Raw genomic sequence first — 17221 nt, forward strand, 5'->3', positions numbered from 1 at the left:
GATGAAAATGTCCGGTATTGTTGTTCGATGTTTACTTATTACTATATTCGGAGTTCGAAATTATCCTCAATATCGACCTGTATTTCCTAGAAGTTTAAGAACTATACCTATAACAATTGTGCGTGTTGATTAATCGAATTAAATAACTTCAGATTTTGCGGTCGGTAGCGAGTCCGTCACTTATATTCGTTCTGAGGCAAAAGCAATAATAATTATTTTCTATTTAATTTCGAGAATAAAACACCGTAAGAAGTGAACCGTTACACGGCACAGCAGTTTGACAACGCTATAGAAACAGTGACAATGTGATTCCATCAAAAGAATTTAGCTCAGTCATCATTTTGATTGGGACATATTTTGTGCCTCCAGATATTCGATGACGTGGCGAAAAAAAAATTCTTAAGACATCGCGCGGCACCGCCGATACGGGTCGCGCATAGGGAGTAATTTTACGTGAAACCGCCATTATTTGTCTTGCTAATAACAAATTAATCGGCCCGCTGATTTTTCATACCGAATTTTCAATATCCCGTCCGCCATTATTACAATATAACCGGCAAAATAGTTATCGCGGCGGTTAATTTCCTATACGTAATTTAAGATCAGGTTTAGATCGATTTAAGATTGGCAGTAAATAAAGATATCAAGACTATTCATTGTAAGAATCGTTCGCGATATTATAACTAGTTTCCGAACCTACCGGTAATAATAAATTTGATTACGCTTATTATGTCGATTAATTTAATTACGTCTATTACAAAGTTGTGTGCATTATAATAATACTCTCCTCGTATATAACTTTTTTGATTTCACTTAGGTGAATAGGTGCAAACCGTTTCGGAACGACGCTTAATTTGTTACAAAAATAAAGAAAAAAAAAGGTAAAATCGAGGGACCGCGCATATATACCCATAATAAATTGCGGAGCACTTTTCCTTATAATGAGAACGAATCCGGCGATATAATCAATCTTGCGAATATAGATCAATCAAAATCTCAGACCCGTTGTCTGATTTGCATGCCGACAGACAAGATGTTTATAAATGGGCCGAAGAGGAAGATCTCCAAACCCTTCAAAAAGCATTTTACACCCTGATCCTTTACTAAACCGACGTCGTCCCATCGCAGAACGTCTTATTAAGGCGTAAATTGTTTTCCGTCTCCCTTTCAATGTCGATAGCGACACTTTCAATCCTTTGGGCTGCATCACGTCACCAAATAGTTAGTAAACTCGTCTTCCAATATAGACTTTGTGATCCGAGACGTGGAGTATGCAATGAGGTCTATGCTACTGCAAACATAAGTTGAAATAAGGCGCACAGCACACTAGACCTTGTTTAGATTCAGTTATGTACTACGCCGAATTGTAGTTTCTTTGTCGTAGAAACATTGTCCCACCGAGTATTTAAAGACTAAACCACTGGGCCAGAGAGGACAGCGAAGACTTAACACCCAATGAGTTTGGATGAGCAGGTGGTTGACTTTCACTTTCCGCAGAGTGCGAACAAGAGCAGAAATAAAATAACACTCTTCGATGTGACGAACGACAAAATTAAAGTCCTGCTAAATCGTCTCAGGTCAGCCATAGAAATCTAAAAGCCAGGATAATGTATGCGGTAAGGCGATTGAATGATGCAGTGATCCAGATGTCTAAGGATAAGTCGGAAGGAAGTTTTTTTGGGTGTTGAAGTGCCTACAAAAAGAGTGCACGAATAAAGCTTTGAGGATTTTCATTTGCATCCTAGCATCCTTCTGTTTCATCAAGTTTCATCAAAGTTAAATGGTATAATCGATGCTTTCTACATCGAACGTTCGTCTGAGGAACGTTTAAAAGGGAGAGTGTGTGACACGGAAGTAAAAGGAAATTGAGTCTATATTCCGGTTTCGTCGGACCGGGGAAACGGTCGTTTTTTCAAGATGGCGATTCACTAATCAGGAAGAACGAGCCGCACCTATGGAAGACTTACTGCAGGTTGTCACGACATACACGAAATTAGTTGATCAGTAAATAAACGAAGGGACATAAAATGGACCTTAAAGGAATACGATTTTTCCAAAAACGTACATTTTTTCGACGTTTTTCATATTAATTTTTCAAGTTATTAAATTCAACTCTCTAGACAATCTAAAAGTGTATGAATACAAATTTACAGTCGGAGCTTCAGGGAAGTGTCTAAACTTAAAGGGGGTGAAAATATGGGCGAACTAAAAATTAAAACAAGACGCTTTATAACAGTGCCGACTTGCTAGCAGTTAATTAAAACAGGACAAAAATTACTGCTTCCAATTACCTTGAGAAATTAAAGTTTTATTACAAGGAAACAAGGATGCTCGCAGAACAGTCGACGGCTCAAAAAAAAAACGTGTTTTAACGGGCATTTCGGAAGCAGAGAGAATTCTTGATTTTTTTGTATCGCTTTTATCAGTTGTGCTCTTAGTTGAAAAATGCAGGCTTTCCGATCTTTTATGAACAAATTATTTTTGATTTCGAATTTTCTATTTTAAAAAAGTTGACTTAAACGATTAATTTTTGTTTAATTTCAAATGATTTATTACGATGGCTCATAAACAAATGCATAAAGACCTTAGCTAAGGTAGGGATGATCTAGAGAAATATAAGGTTCAGTGCGCAAGTTAGATTAAAAATATACTTACATAAAATTCGTATTGCAGCAGTTACATAAAATCATATGATAAAGAAGAAATAATTTTGTTAAATCCCTTAGGAAATTAGCTATGCGAGTAGTTTGGTCTGTTCTTTTTCGTAAAAAAGAACATACTGAAAATTTCTAAGTGGCGAAGACCAAGAAAAAGTTTACCCGAATACCTGATTAGATACTAACATTTAAAATATATCAGAATACTGGATGTATGAAAAAGACGTAAAATATCTGGCATCTTCATTCGGAAGCGTTTATTGTTTCACTCGAGTCAGTTTTGTTGTAGACGAAGGACTGGAATAACGTATTTCATAAGAAATTTCGATATATGGTGCGCAAAAAATAAGTTAAAAATGAAATTAAAAAATTGCCAAAAATCTTTTTTTTTAATGGAAACTACCTATTTTTATAACCTTTGCCTAATATTTTTCATTTTGAATTATTTACTTTTAGACATAAATTATATGCGGTTTTCCTATAGGTGCAGTATGTTTAAGGTGGCTATGACGGCGTTTGAACAAAACAAGTGCTAACGTGCTGCCACTATGATTAACCATTTCACAGTTGACCATAATCTTGCCGATGCACTTATGAAGACCCAAAGATGATGAACATGTATGTATGCATTATTTATACAGAATGAGACCAAGGATACGCGATAACATTTGTGAATATTATATTAACGAACAATCAACAAAAAATTAATTGCTTACAAAGGATAATAATTATTGTAGCAGTTGTTCAATATGTCCTCCACTTTGGGCAATACAAGTAGTATAAAGGTTTTCCAAATACATAATGGCATTTCTAACATATTCAGTACCATTTAGATATCCGATACCTTCTCTTATCCGACGTTTAAGTTCCTCGGCAATTGGCAGTTTGTGTTTGTAAACTAAATGTTTAAGTGTACCCTATAGAAAAAAATCTAGGGGAGTTAAATCGCGGCTGCTTGAAGGCCAAGCGTAACTACCATTCTCCCCAATCCATTCTGCAAAGCGTGTATTTAAATAGGTGCTAACTTCTTGACTTCTGTGATATGGAGCGCCATCCTGCTGCCAAATTAAATTTCGTCGTTCCCTTTCGGGGTATAATATTTAAAAGCTCTAAGTAGCTTTCCGAATTTAAATTCTGATCAAAAAATACTGGACCTATTATTCTGAACCTCCAAAGGGCGCACCATACTTTGACAGAAGTTTTACCTTATCTTGTAATTTCCATACGTTTTTTATTATTCTCATTGCTCCAGTAATGGGTATTTTTCCAATTAAAAATTTTAGTCATCTGTCCAAATAATATTAACAAATATATTTCCCGAAAAATGTCTCTCCATAAGATTGTTCCAAAAATCTAACCTGCTGTTGTAATCCTAATTTCTGCACTGGACAGAATTTATAGGACTTCCGGTTGTTCTAGCACTTGTTTTGTTTAAACGCCGTCACAGCCACCTTACACTAACTGAACTAATATGACAACAGCATATTATTTGTGATAGGAAAGTAAAAGTATTAGACATGCTACCTTATATAAAATTGCCTTAATTTTTAGTGCTAAATATGACAAGATTATAAAAACAGGTAGTTTTCATTAAAAAAAAGTTTTTTTTTTGTAGTTTTTTTTAATTTCGAGTCCTTTGTCTATAACAAAACTTACTCAAGTGAAAGGCTTCCGAACGAAGAAATAGGCAGATATTTTACGTCTTGGAAACATCATTTTTGGCCTAAAAAATAAAAATTTAACAAACGGTTAGGCTTAGGTATAGGACAATATACACAAAATATGTCTAGAATTTTGTATAAAATTCAAAAATGAAGCAATATACTAGGTGTTCCATTTAAAATAGGAAAGTTGATACTCGTCCATGAAAAATGAAACACCCTGTTATACAACATTAAAATAAATTGAAGGTTTGCAATATCCCCATTAATTTTTGTTAACTTTTCGCTATAGTTTCTGGGATAAGGTAGTGTCCCAAGTTATAGTTATATGTGTTTTGAATTATTCTTTTTTGATAAACAAAATCTGATGCAAAAAATCACTCACAAGTTAACCTGGGATTTAATTGAAAGTTGCAGATCTTAAATTATTTGAGAATGAATTTGAATATGAATAAGTGTGAAAAAGGACTTTAAAGTGGCGACTCATGCGCTTTACCAGTAAATAAGTGGAACTCACACTACTCTATTAAATAAATGTCGCTTTATGCTGGTATTTGATTAGTTTTGGTTAGTTCCAGTGTATTCTCTAAAAAGTAAGTTATGAACATGGTATATCAGACAATATAGTTTTGGATTAACGTAACGAAATATCTCACCTATCCCGCGCTCATGGTCTAACTTTAGTGTTTAAAGGAAACCGTATAAAATTACGTCCTGGATATAACTTCGCTATTATTATTTACTTCAAATCTAAATAAAATCTCATTCATCGCATTAGGTTTGGACTATTTATGAGACATTTAATGTTTTGTTTTGTTTGTTGTCATTTTAAATAAGGGAACAAAATTGAAAAAAGTTTTAACAAAAATAATATAATATGAAACCCAACAGAAAATATCAAAAAATTTTAGCTATTGATATTAAGTTTTGACTCATGACTTTTCTCTCGTTAACGTCCAAGTACATTTTCGATATTGTTAATAATTGTGTTGCAAAAAGAAAAAAAACAGGTGATGTTTATTAGTTTTGCCAGTTTTACGCCCCAAATAGCATACTGGTTAGTTTTGGTTGGTTAAAATTGCCTGACATATTTTATAATGTATTGAATTTATTCAAATATCCTTATTACAATAACAATCAAAATTTCGTACTGAAGTGGCTTTTACTTGATGAAAATCCATTTAAAATAGTTAAATAAGAACAAACGTTGTTCAGATTTTCACATAAATTTATGTGAACATCTGAACAACGTTTGTTCTTATTTAACTAATCAAAATTTCTCCTGTAGGTGAGATATTTACATTGTATAGGGTTCCAGTTAATCGAATTGGACGAAGATTCGCATTGGCATTAACTCATTGTTATTGGGTCTCAAACAGTTTAGAAATACCGGATAAACGTCAAAAAATTTGGTTAAACACTGTCTTCGTTGTAAAAGTTTTATGACGTTTTTAGTGCCTGCGTAAATATGCGAAATTGCAAAATCCGTTCGCAATTTAAAACTGCGAAAAGTCGACGAAGGATTCCTTATACACCCGCCATATAATCAGTAGCGTCACGTTGTTTCTTTTTTCGACGCGAGTTTTTGGAATATTAAAAAGCTAGCCGTTCTAATCTCGTTTTATGCGTGTGTTTGTGCGTGCGGTGTCGAAGGGTGATTTAAGTTCGAAGGACCCGGGCTCGTCTAGGTGTTTGTGTTATCGTGTAACTTGATGTTTATGCGGTAACGCCACTGGGTATCACGTTGCGAGAGGCAGATACCGCGTAATGGTGCGAAGCTCCTAATAATTTATGGTTTGTCGCGAACGCGAACAATATTGTTTCCCTTTATTTTGGTGTCTTGTTTGGACCCGCTTTCACATGGATGCCCCCCAATAATAAAACCGCCCGTCTGGGGTTTCGTAGTCGCTGGTTATTTTCGTAAAAATTTAAATTTTGATATATAAATGTTTTCGGCAATATCAAAACGAGTGGTTATTTGTTTTCATTTAATTGGCGTCTATTTTTAGTTAGCCGCATGCAATTGTTCGGCTTCGTTCGTTTGTCTGCCCTTTGTTTAATTTGATTTTACAGTTTTTAGTTTATTGTTATCATGAATAATCTGGCCGAGTTTATTGCATATTGAGTGGGTTTCAATCAATGCATTACAACGAAATCCACTTCATCGTTGGCTTTTGCGTTAGTTTATGGACATAATAAAGTTAAAAAAAATATTTCGTCCTTTCTGGAGGGTAAATAATACAAAGAAGTAATAACCCAATTTAAAATTTGAATTGTAAAATTAATTTAAAGAAAAAATATTTAACTATTAGGATTAATTTCGTAGCACGGTATTACCAGCGACTTTTAATAGCATGTTTGATACATCTTGAAATAAATAATAAAGCTTATATATTGCAAAATATATAAAATGCTAAAAATGTTAATTATTAACTTTGAATACCTAGTATGGGATTAAGAAATCCAATTATTGTTATATCAATTACCTAATGGATTCAGGAACTAAGCAAATATAGCCCATTCCTATAGTGAAGTAGTTGGAAATAAAAAGGAAAACTCGGTCGCAGTCCACAAAATTTAATTTTCGGTCTTATAGATGCATGTTTCGTTTATCAATTCAAATTATTTGATATGTGTGTCGCTGAGGAAGTTCGCTTAAGTGGTCGAAACGTGCACAGGAAAAGACGTAGTTTCTTTCTTGAATTAAACATGGTGTTTCAAAAAACATGCGCCAACGCTCTGTTTGAGATTCGGCATAAAAAAAAAGAAGTCATTTAAACAGAAGTTTTTATTTTCCAATATTTATCAAAAAAAACGGCTGGTGGCGATAATTTTCATAATTTTCTTTAATATTAATTTTTTGTGACTAAGGTTATAAATGTTCATCAAAACACTATTTGCCAGTATTCATGATTTTTTTGCTCGAAAACGAGAGAAGATACGAAAACAACTCAACAGTCAAAGCAAATAACCAAAATTGCAAAAAAATCAGTGGTGTACATTGATTTTACAACGGCAGTCGTTAAAATATTCGGATCTGCACTGGACTTTAGTCATTAACAGCTTAATTTGAGTTTACAACCACAATTTTGTGACGTTCTAGATGCTGTATGAAATTTTAGAATTTATTTCGTCTGCTGATGACGTAAACATTGTTATCGCACGTCGTACTAGTTGCGGATCTAAATTTAGTTTTTAACGAATCGTCCACTGCAGGTTCCAATTTTCGCAATTAATTAATTGAAAATGTTAAACAACTCATTTTACATTCGTTCCCTATTTGTTTTAATATGTTTCAAATTGGTTTATTATCGTTTGTTCATAAGTCCTTCATTTGTTGTTGTGATTATATTATGTGGTGTTGGATGAATTTTATTCGGGCACGTTTTGCTGGTATATTTAACCTGGATGGATTAACGAAAAATCTGTCGTCGAAATGCATTCCGCGAGTGTTTACTTTTGACGTTTTTAAACAAAAAAAATATATCGAACACATCTATTCGCGTTTTATGTTCCGAGATTGTTTTTGACGTCCATATTAGTTACCAAATATCGAAACGAAATCGTTTAACCGCAGTTTTGGTTAGTGGCGGCACCGTCAATCTCCAAAACGTCACGATTTACTTAGATTTTTTTACCTACGTTCCGTGAAGTGCTCTTTTTCCTTCGATGACTCTACAAAACTTGCTAATGCATACTTCTCTACGCATCTTTATTGCGAGGTACTGAACTCAATTCGTCGTTGCTTCGCCGCTATCATTTTATTTGATCGACCTTATTGTTTACTTACTTATTGTTTATTCGGCCCAGGATGTACTTTATTTAACTAAACACTGTGTTAAATTTTTACTTATATGAGAGGACAGTATAATAAATATAAAACATTAACTCAAATAACGTTTTGATATACAACCAGTCAAGCTTGGGAGATTATCGCTCCTATGAGACTGCTATCCAGTTAGTTATTTAATTATTAATATTTAAAATTTTGAGTTAAAATGTTTAAGAGTCTTAATTTTTCACAGGCTACTGTAATACTTTTTATAAAACTTCTGGATTCCTCCTGCGTCGGTTTTTGCTGACGTTTCGCCAATCATCCTGTAGGCTTCTTCAGAGCTTGACTGAAACTGTCTCAGTCAAACAGTTTCAGAAATAGTTTCGGAAACAGTTTCAGTTAAGCTCTGAAGAAGACAACAAGATGATTGGCGAAATGTTAGCTAGTTAGAGTCAACAAAAACCGACGCAGGTGTAAGTCAAGATGGAAGTTTTATAAAAAGTATTTAAGAGTCATTACAAAATCTACAAGAATGCGTGGGATTGAATATTGACGATAAACTCGAATTTTCAATCATATTTATTATAAATATGAAAAGGATAGTAAAAGAAAAAAACTTCCTTAAAAGAATTAGTATATATGATTCACAATTACGTTAGAACAAAAAATGTTCTTTTTTCACAGTTATTTAATGATTGCTCTTTCGGCAACACCGTGCCTTTATCAAATACAAAATATGACAATATTCATACGCCTATATCTCTAAACAGGTAGTAATAAATTTTTGATTACGGGTGTAACAACAGAAACGCATTTAAATCCAATTGGTCATTAAGTAATACATTCGAATATCTCATTTTGTTAAACTGCATAGCTTCCAACAAATTTAGTTTTTTTGCGTTTTCATTGGTTACGTAAAATAATCGTCAAACTTGTGCATTTCTGCATTTAAATGAATGCATACTTAGAATCCAAACTTTTATTTTTCTACATTCAACTTGTAGACTCCGGATTTTTGAGTTTTTCGTAATTTAGTTTTATTGGTAAATGTACTATGGTGTTTTCAGTTTTAAAAGTAATCTTAAGACCAAATTTAGATAGATGTTTCGAAATTTTCTTGCTACGTTTCCCCATATATTTTATTATTTTATCAATTTTGAGTTGCTTTTTAATTATAATTGTATTCATCAAAGAGGAGTCGTGACCATTGTTCAAAGCTATTTGTTTTATAATATTTAATTATTTTTCAAAATGTTCCCTGGAAAGCCGTAAATTAAGTAGTCTGTGGATAAAAATTAGATATTGGATAAAATCTATTGCTACCTGTTTATATATATAGGTGTCTTAATATCGTCATATTTTGTGTTAGATAAAGGCACGGTGTTGCCGAAACGGCTGTTATAAATCATTAAAAACTGTGAAAATGTGAACATTTTTTGTTCTAATTTAATTGTGTCAAATAGATTTTCATCAAGTAAAAGCCACCTCAGTCCAATATATATGTTTCTTTGCTTTCAAAACAATTATAGCCCCGCATTTCTCGAAAATAATTTTTGTATGTTAATGATAGAGATAAAGATATGCTTCAAAAGCAGCAAAATCGAGCAATGGGCGTTATATTAAAAGTTCTGATAGAATTAGGAGCATGTTAGTTTGTTCAAATTTATGAGTATCAATCAAATATTCATTATGAATATTTTTTTGTTTTGTTTGTTTTTTTGTTTGTCTAATAATAAAAAATATATGTATGTTCCGATTGTTAACAAAACTAAATAGCAAAAATCATAGAGTTTGAATTTATATTACTTAATTGCTATGTAATATTAAATCGTATTAATTATCAATAACATAGAGAAAAAACAGAATAATTGTTGTCGGTATTATAGCTTTTATATAAAAAAAAATTAATCAGAACAAGGAAAATTAGAACTAAGTTAGATTCACGTGCACAATATAGGTAATTATTTTATGACGTTATACAGAGTGTTTCAACTGGGAATTCCAATCTATTTTAATCTGGTAGTGTTCAAAAAATCATAAAAAAAGTTAAGAAACCGAAGTTTATCGTGTTTTGAATTTTTGTTTACTTATGTATTTTAAAGATTTTTGAAAATAATTATGCATTTTTTATCTGTTTTATTTAAAATATTTAATTTTACGTTAGCCGTTTTAAAATAAAATTTTATGCTTCATCAATAATAATTCTTTTCTGTTGTAGTTTCCCATGTAATACAACATATTAGTCTGTAGCATACAAATTATATTAAAAACAAATTATATTCGACCATATAAGTACCTACCTACCTACCGTAAATTACAGTAGTTGTTGGCAATTGGTTTCTTTTTTTTATAATAGAAGCTGAAATTATATTATTCAGTCCTTCTACCAAGGAAAAATCCGAGAGTCTATAGAAATCTATAAGCAACCTAACAATCTTAACCGCGACTCAGGTATTTACCTGTCACCAATATGGGAATCAGTCACTCGAGGCGGTGTTTATGCTCATTTAGCTCCGCCCCCGTCAAACAATATTTAAGCAGGTACAGAGTAAAATGCGAGCTAGTTTCATTCAAGCTCTGGAGAAGTCAACAGGATGATTGGCGAGACATTAGCATGTTCGACTCAACAAAAACCAACAAAAGATTAATCCAGAAGTTTTATAAAAAGTATTACAGTAGGCTATGGAAGTTTCTTTGAAAAACAAAAGAATAACTTCTGGTGTAGCCTTTCTTATTATTTATTGGTTTTTATCTAGCCATGGATATCTGCTTAATTTTCCAGTATAATTCTAGTCGAAAAAGTCTTTACGAGTTACCTATGTGACTTGACATATCCGCTATTGTTTTAATAGACGCAAAGTAGATGATATAGATACTGTTGCACGTAACATACCAGTTACTATTTTGTAATACTATAGGAGATATTCCTAGATCACCAGCAATTTTATGTTCGATTGGTAACTATATTTACATAGTTAGGACTTTTATTTATAAGCACCTCTTAAACGATTTACAGCACCCCAATTAGTACCGTAAATGGAATGAAGAATGGCATAATAATCGCTTTATGCAGTTTAATAAGAAACACTTGAGGCATTTTCACCAACTCTTTTTGTTTTCGCCGAGTTGTTAATCATCCGCTAATGTTCAATTAATATTATTAGGTAAGTAATTTAATCAGAAATGGGCATTAATTATCTAACTAGAGACGTGTTATTACGACAGAAGACGTTGCATATATATATATATATATATATATATATATATATATATATATATATATATATATATATATATATATATTCTCACGTATTGATTCACGGATGGAAAAATGTGATGACACTATATTCCGGGATATCATCCGTTCGCTCGTTGAACTCCGACTGGAATCCTGCAAATCCTGCATCCGACTGGAATCCTGCAGACGTTTCGCCAAAATCTCACTTGGCATCGTCAATGCTCGCGCTCCGAAAACACTTCGAACACTGCGCGAGCGTTGAAGATGCCAAGTGAGATGTTGGCGAAACGTCTGCAGGATTCCAGTCGGATGCAGGATTTGGAGGATTCCAGTCGGAGTTCAACGAGCGAACGGATGATATCCCGGAATATAGTGTCATCACATTTTTCCATCCGTGAATCAATACGTGAGAATATATATATATATATATATATATATATATATATATATATATATATATATATATATATATATATATATATATATATATATATATATATATATATATATATATATATATATATATATATATATATATATATATATATATATATATATATATATATATATATATATATATATATATATATATATATATATATATATATATATATATATATATATATATATATATATATATATATATATATATATATATATATATATATATATATATATATATATATATATATATATATATATATAGAATAATATTAGGAGTTACGGATTCGTATTTAAACATTTTATTTACCTACTTCTTAATTGAGAAAAAAAAACGTATGTGGATGAAGTAAGAAAATATTTTTTTCCATTTGTAATTAGAGTAAAACAGAGTTGTCAAACATGTGATTGATAACACTGTATTCGTAAAGGGTCAGCTGATACTTCGCAGTCGATACACGAATCTTTAACTCCAGAGACCGACGTCCTATCTAGGGACATTTGGCAATAGAATCTCAGACACAATCCGTCCCAGTAATGGAATTCTTGATGCGCAATATCCTTCCTAATAGAACGTAGATAAATAAATTATGTTTCGGACGCCGTTTTCTATACGGCTTGACATTTTTGGTCCGTCTCACCGTTGTGACGTAAGCGTAATTATTTCCAATCAAAACGTCCCTGGCGACTTGATTAATCGGCATAATTAGAAAAAAGGGTGCCTTGTTAATATTTATATTTCGATGTTGCAAATTCTGCTGGGATTATTTTGGAGAGGGCGTAACATTACCAATCGCAAATCAAACCAGTGGCTCTTTATAACCTGTTCTGCGAATTCGTCAGGACCGTGTTCGGGTTGAGATATCGATGCACCCGTACGGGTGCATAAAACATGCACTCTTTTGGCAATATATTTAATTAACCACTTACTTTTTTATATTTCACTTTCAGGTAAGATTAAATGTTTTAGTTTGGGTTGGAGGATTTGGTTAAATTATTTGTCTTAAGTAAGCCCGTGTATAAAAAAGTACGCCGCAATGATTTTGAGATTTTTGGTGTTTGAAATAAATATTTTCCTCAGATGTTACAGATAACAGCAGTGACACTTCCAACAACATAAATTCATCGACCAGAACCAAATTACATATAACGCATTCTAATATCGCCACAAGCAACTGGTTCCCATTCATAAATCTTTATTTATGTTGGCTACATTTCTAGGCATTTCATATAAATAATTATTTACGTCCTTTTTTTTAATAGCTATAGAAAATGCATGAGTATTATTGCAGCAAGAATTGTAGAACGCCAAGACAAATATAGATAAATTCACTGGAGATTTTTTAGATTTTATTAGGTTAGAATCTTTTCCCAAAAAAGTAGATTGATACTTTTAGTAGTCATCGTAATGAAATATTATTATGAAATAAATTCAAGTCTTGTTGGTTTGTTATATTTGTTGAATAGTTTTCGGACAAATGCGAAATTTTGTTTTCTATTTTTGAATTTGGATAAGTGGTAAGTAAAAAATTGAAGTATTAAAACGATTTGGTTTGTTCTTGGCTAGGTCCTTAATACGGCACTGTATTCCGACCGGTGTCTGTCGAATATTCTTTAGGACACGGTTTTCATTCTAGGTGTCACTGAAATATTGTTTACTACTATTCCCGGTATTTATGACCTGTTGTTCCAGTGCGGTTAAGAACAAAGAAGATATTCTTCGGCAGAAACCTTGTTAACGTATGCCCATAAGTACTATATTTCATTTTAAATAACAATGTTTATATATCATTAAACCGACTTGGTATATTTAGATGTTTGTGTTATAACAAATCCTCTTAACAATGGTTTCATGCGGGATAATTTTTGCATCTCGGTTCTGAGTAATTGTCGCGCACAGGCAGACATTATAAATTTTGTGATCGTTGTTTTTGTCGTATGATGCCGGTGAATTATACTAATTACGAGCAACGCCTCCCGTTGTCTCCCAAAAATGTTTACGGAATACGGAAAACCAATTCACTTTTTTTTTTCATTGGCGTTAAATCGACGAAACTACCGCAACGCGATAATATTACTCCATTTTCGTTTTTCTCCCCCAAGATCCACCGCTATTGTTGTACAAACACTTGAAAAAAAACTGGCCTTATGTTTACGTAACGTTATGTAATGAAAACGTTGCTTCTGGCGCAAACCTTAAAATAGTAACAATTTAGAAACACAAAGCCACTTCGAATACACTCCAAATGCATTTGAAATATTCCGTGCTATATGCCAATTTTGTTGGGCGTAATTATGTTCGGTAATACGTTTAATATGCGGTCATTTGCTCTGGCATTTTGGAATACAAACATATGCGAGGGAGCCCATTATTTCGTTTCCTTGAGCCGGTTCAAAGCATTTTTGCGAAGCTTATGAATTTTTATATGGTCTCGAATTCGAAAACCGGCCACGGTAAATAATAAGCCGTGTGCAGAAATCTGAATGTTTTTATTCGGCGTTGACAGTTCAATACCGCATTAATCCATTAATGCTCATCACTCTAACGACCTTCTGGGCTGAACGCCGTGGAAGGATCAAATCCATCGGGCAGACCATAATGTATATGATACGCGGTGTAACAATCTCGTGTCGAATATTTGCCCCACCTTTTCGCTCACAATTTTCACAAAGTGCTCGTCTTCTTATTGGACGTGAAAATCCCAAGAAAGGCGATCGATTAGTCGTTACCCCGAAAATCCTTTATGGAAAAGCACTTAAAAATCACATAATAGGATTGCAGATGTTTTACAACAACGCTACATAAATCCTGTACTATACAAAGAACGACGTTCATGAACAACGATTTTTAAAATTTGTACGTGTGAAGTATATTTAAACACTGATTTTATATACAGGGTGTTTATAAATGTAGATTTTAGATTTGTTTTTTATTTGTAGTTCTTCGGATGTGGTGTTCAGGATGACATTTTGTTTGCATTACAGACGATTCTACTTTTCCAGTATTTTTTTTAGACTAGCAACTAGACAAGTAAAATTGTTATGTTTGTTTAATTGATTGCGAAAGAAACCTTCCGAAATTTTTTTGAAATCAAAAGTATGAAAAATGGTGTTAAATTAGCATTGTGGAATTGACCGGTTTCTTTCTTGGGTCAATTGACAGAAATAATTTTAAAAATACAATTAAATTTATATGTTTTGATTTATCTTTATTTTATATATTGTTCTGTTATAAAATACATATCATTATTAAATAATGGTAGATGTTAAAACATTTGGATCGAATTTGACTAGTCAATTAAGAAATGCTCAATTAACCAGCACCAACATTATGCTAAATATTTCACCTTATTTATTAAAAAATTTCAGTTAATGTCATTTTAGTAACGGGTAGAGTTTAGTTGCGAATGGTATTATGACTGTGAATATAATTGTGCTGTTTGGCAGAAATGTACCCAAACCTAATGGTCGTTGAAAAAATATAACATGCCAACACACTAATAAACTTCTTCATTCACTCATTCGTTAATAATCTGATAAAGATTTACAAATATTAACTTTCACATTTAAAATGCCCACCATGAAGTATTTGTCAACAAGTGTCTTCACCAAATTTCAAGAAAATATATTTAGATGTTGTTGCAAATCTTCTTTGTAATTCAGGCGGCAGTTGAGAAATAGGTGGTTTCAGTTAAACCAAGTTAAACCACTCGAGTATAATAGAAGGGTGAGTGTAGCTATAATAAGAGTTAAAAATTAATTTGATCCTTTTAACGTCTAGAAAGAGTAAAAAGGTCCCCGATGAGAGTTTCACGTCAGCAAAATTGGCGTCAACCTTAATAGGACCGCCGGGGCCACTAAAAGGAACCAATTTGAATATTTTCAACATGGATTTTAAGAAGCGCAAATTTTTAGCGTGCATTTACGGTCATAGGCAAGTTGGGGGAGCTTGATATATGGACGATGACTAAAAGTGTTAAGAATAGGTTCGGTTTTATGCGTTTCTTACATTGACCCCCCCATTCCACGGATAAATTGTATGTTTCGTCCCTCGGGCTGGCCGGTCTTGTTTCTGTTATCGATTTTGTTATCCCGATTCTTATTTCCATTACGTTTGTCTCATGCGTGTCACACACTACACATACTCCCCATTTCACTATATGTCAAATGTCAATAAAAAGTCGAATTATCTATTGATACATGGGCACACGGGAAATGATAATTTTGAGTGTTAAAATTATCTTCCGTCGTTTTGGAAGAGAACAATATAATTTAAATATAAAATTAGGTTATATGATACATCTCTTTTAGAAGTTGTATTTGAGTTTGTTAAGATTTCTGCTTGAATTTAGTCGAAAATTCTATGATTAAGCGTGTTTTTTTAAAAAATATTCTGATATATATTTAATGGTAAAATTTACATTACACGACTAGGTCGGCAAATAAAAAGAAATCAACTGTCAACCGACATTTTGCGATGTCGGAATGTAATTTTTAAAATGAAAGTATCGTGTCGCCTGGCAAAAATTTAAAACTTGCGCACCGCCGTTGTTTAAATGTTTTTGAGTTTATTAAATATCGCGCAATTTCCGAACGGCGGTATGTAGAGCCGGGAAAGCTTACAGCGAATTTCGGGTTGATGTTCAAACAATTCGCGTTTATAATTTGGAATGTTCCATGCAACTATTAAATCGGATCATTGTATTAAATTTATCCAGTTGCGGAAATCTCAGAATTATTGCAGATGCTCCGCGTCGAAATATCTTTGCCCGAATGAAAGTTTCCCGAATTTAAAGATAATCACTTTAATGCTTATTAAAAGTATTTATAAAATGTACTTTTTGCCACAGAGTTTTTATTGTTTATTTCCATTTATGATTCCATTTTACTGAAACGCTATTTGCTATTATTTGTTTAAATTTCGCGGGTGTTAATAATAAAATTTGATTTTTTTTTTACTGGGTTTAGAATTTAGGAATTTTTTTCTATTTTCTACACACACATTACTTGAATTAACTGATACTCAGATAACTCTGAGAATATGTGATTATATATATAGTCGCGGATTATGTCTAAAAAACAATTTTGAAATATTATTTTCTCTACTATTTTTAACAGTATAATCTGAATGTTTTCCTTTTTAGTTGGAATGTTTTTCTTCCGATATTATTATTTTTATTAGCTAATTCGAGAATGTAAAAAAATACTGAATGGAGTTTTCTTTTCAGACTGTGCGTTGTACTGTTCCAAACTGTAAGTGCGATTGTTTCGTACCAGGGAAGATACGTTTGCGGTATTGCGAGAACTGCAATCATGGCTGGGTACCTCATGGTAAGTACGATTTTTTATTTATCTATAGTCTCACGCCCATAGAGACCTAATATTTTAATTCTGGTGGTGGTAAGGTGATAAGATGATAATTAGGCAGTTGTATATCGAGTATTCGATG

At 32.6% G+C, this 17221-nt stretch overlaps 1 protein-coding gene across 1 annotated transcript in view; it reads left to right on the forward strand.

Annotated features, from left to right (window-relative positions):
• Positions 1–17221, forward strand: part of LOC132695791 (zinc finger protein basonuclin-2-like) — a 136303-nt gene that overhangs the window by 8811 nt on the left and 110271 nt on the right. The window contains exon 2 of the mRNA XM_060660256.1: positions 17001–17103. Coding sequence (XP_060516239.1) covers positions 17001–17103 — 103 coding nt within the window. The remainder of the gene's footprint in view (positions 1–17000; positions 17104–17221) is intronic.

The sequence above is a fragment of the Cylas formicarius genome, unplaced genomic scaffold, assembly GCF_029955315.1.
Source record: "Cylas formicarius isolate icCylForm1 unplaced genomic scaffold, icCylForm1.1 PGA_scaffold_12__32_contigs__length_19106922, whole genome shotgun sequence".
In the NCBI taxonomy this organism is placed as follows: domain Eukaryota; kingdom Metazoa; phylum Arthropoda; class Insecta; order Coleoptera; family Brentidae; genus Cylas; species Cylas formicarius.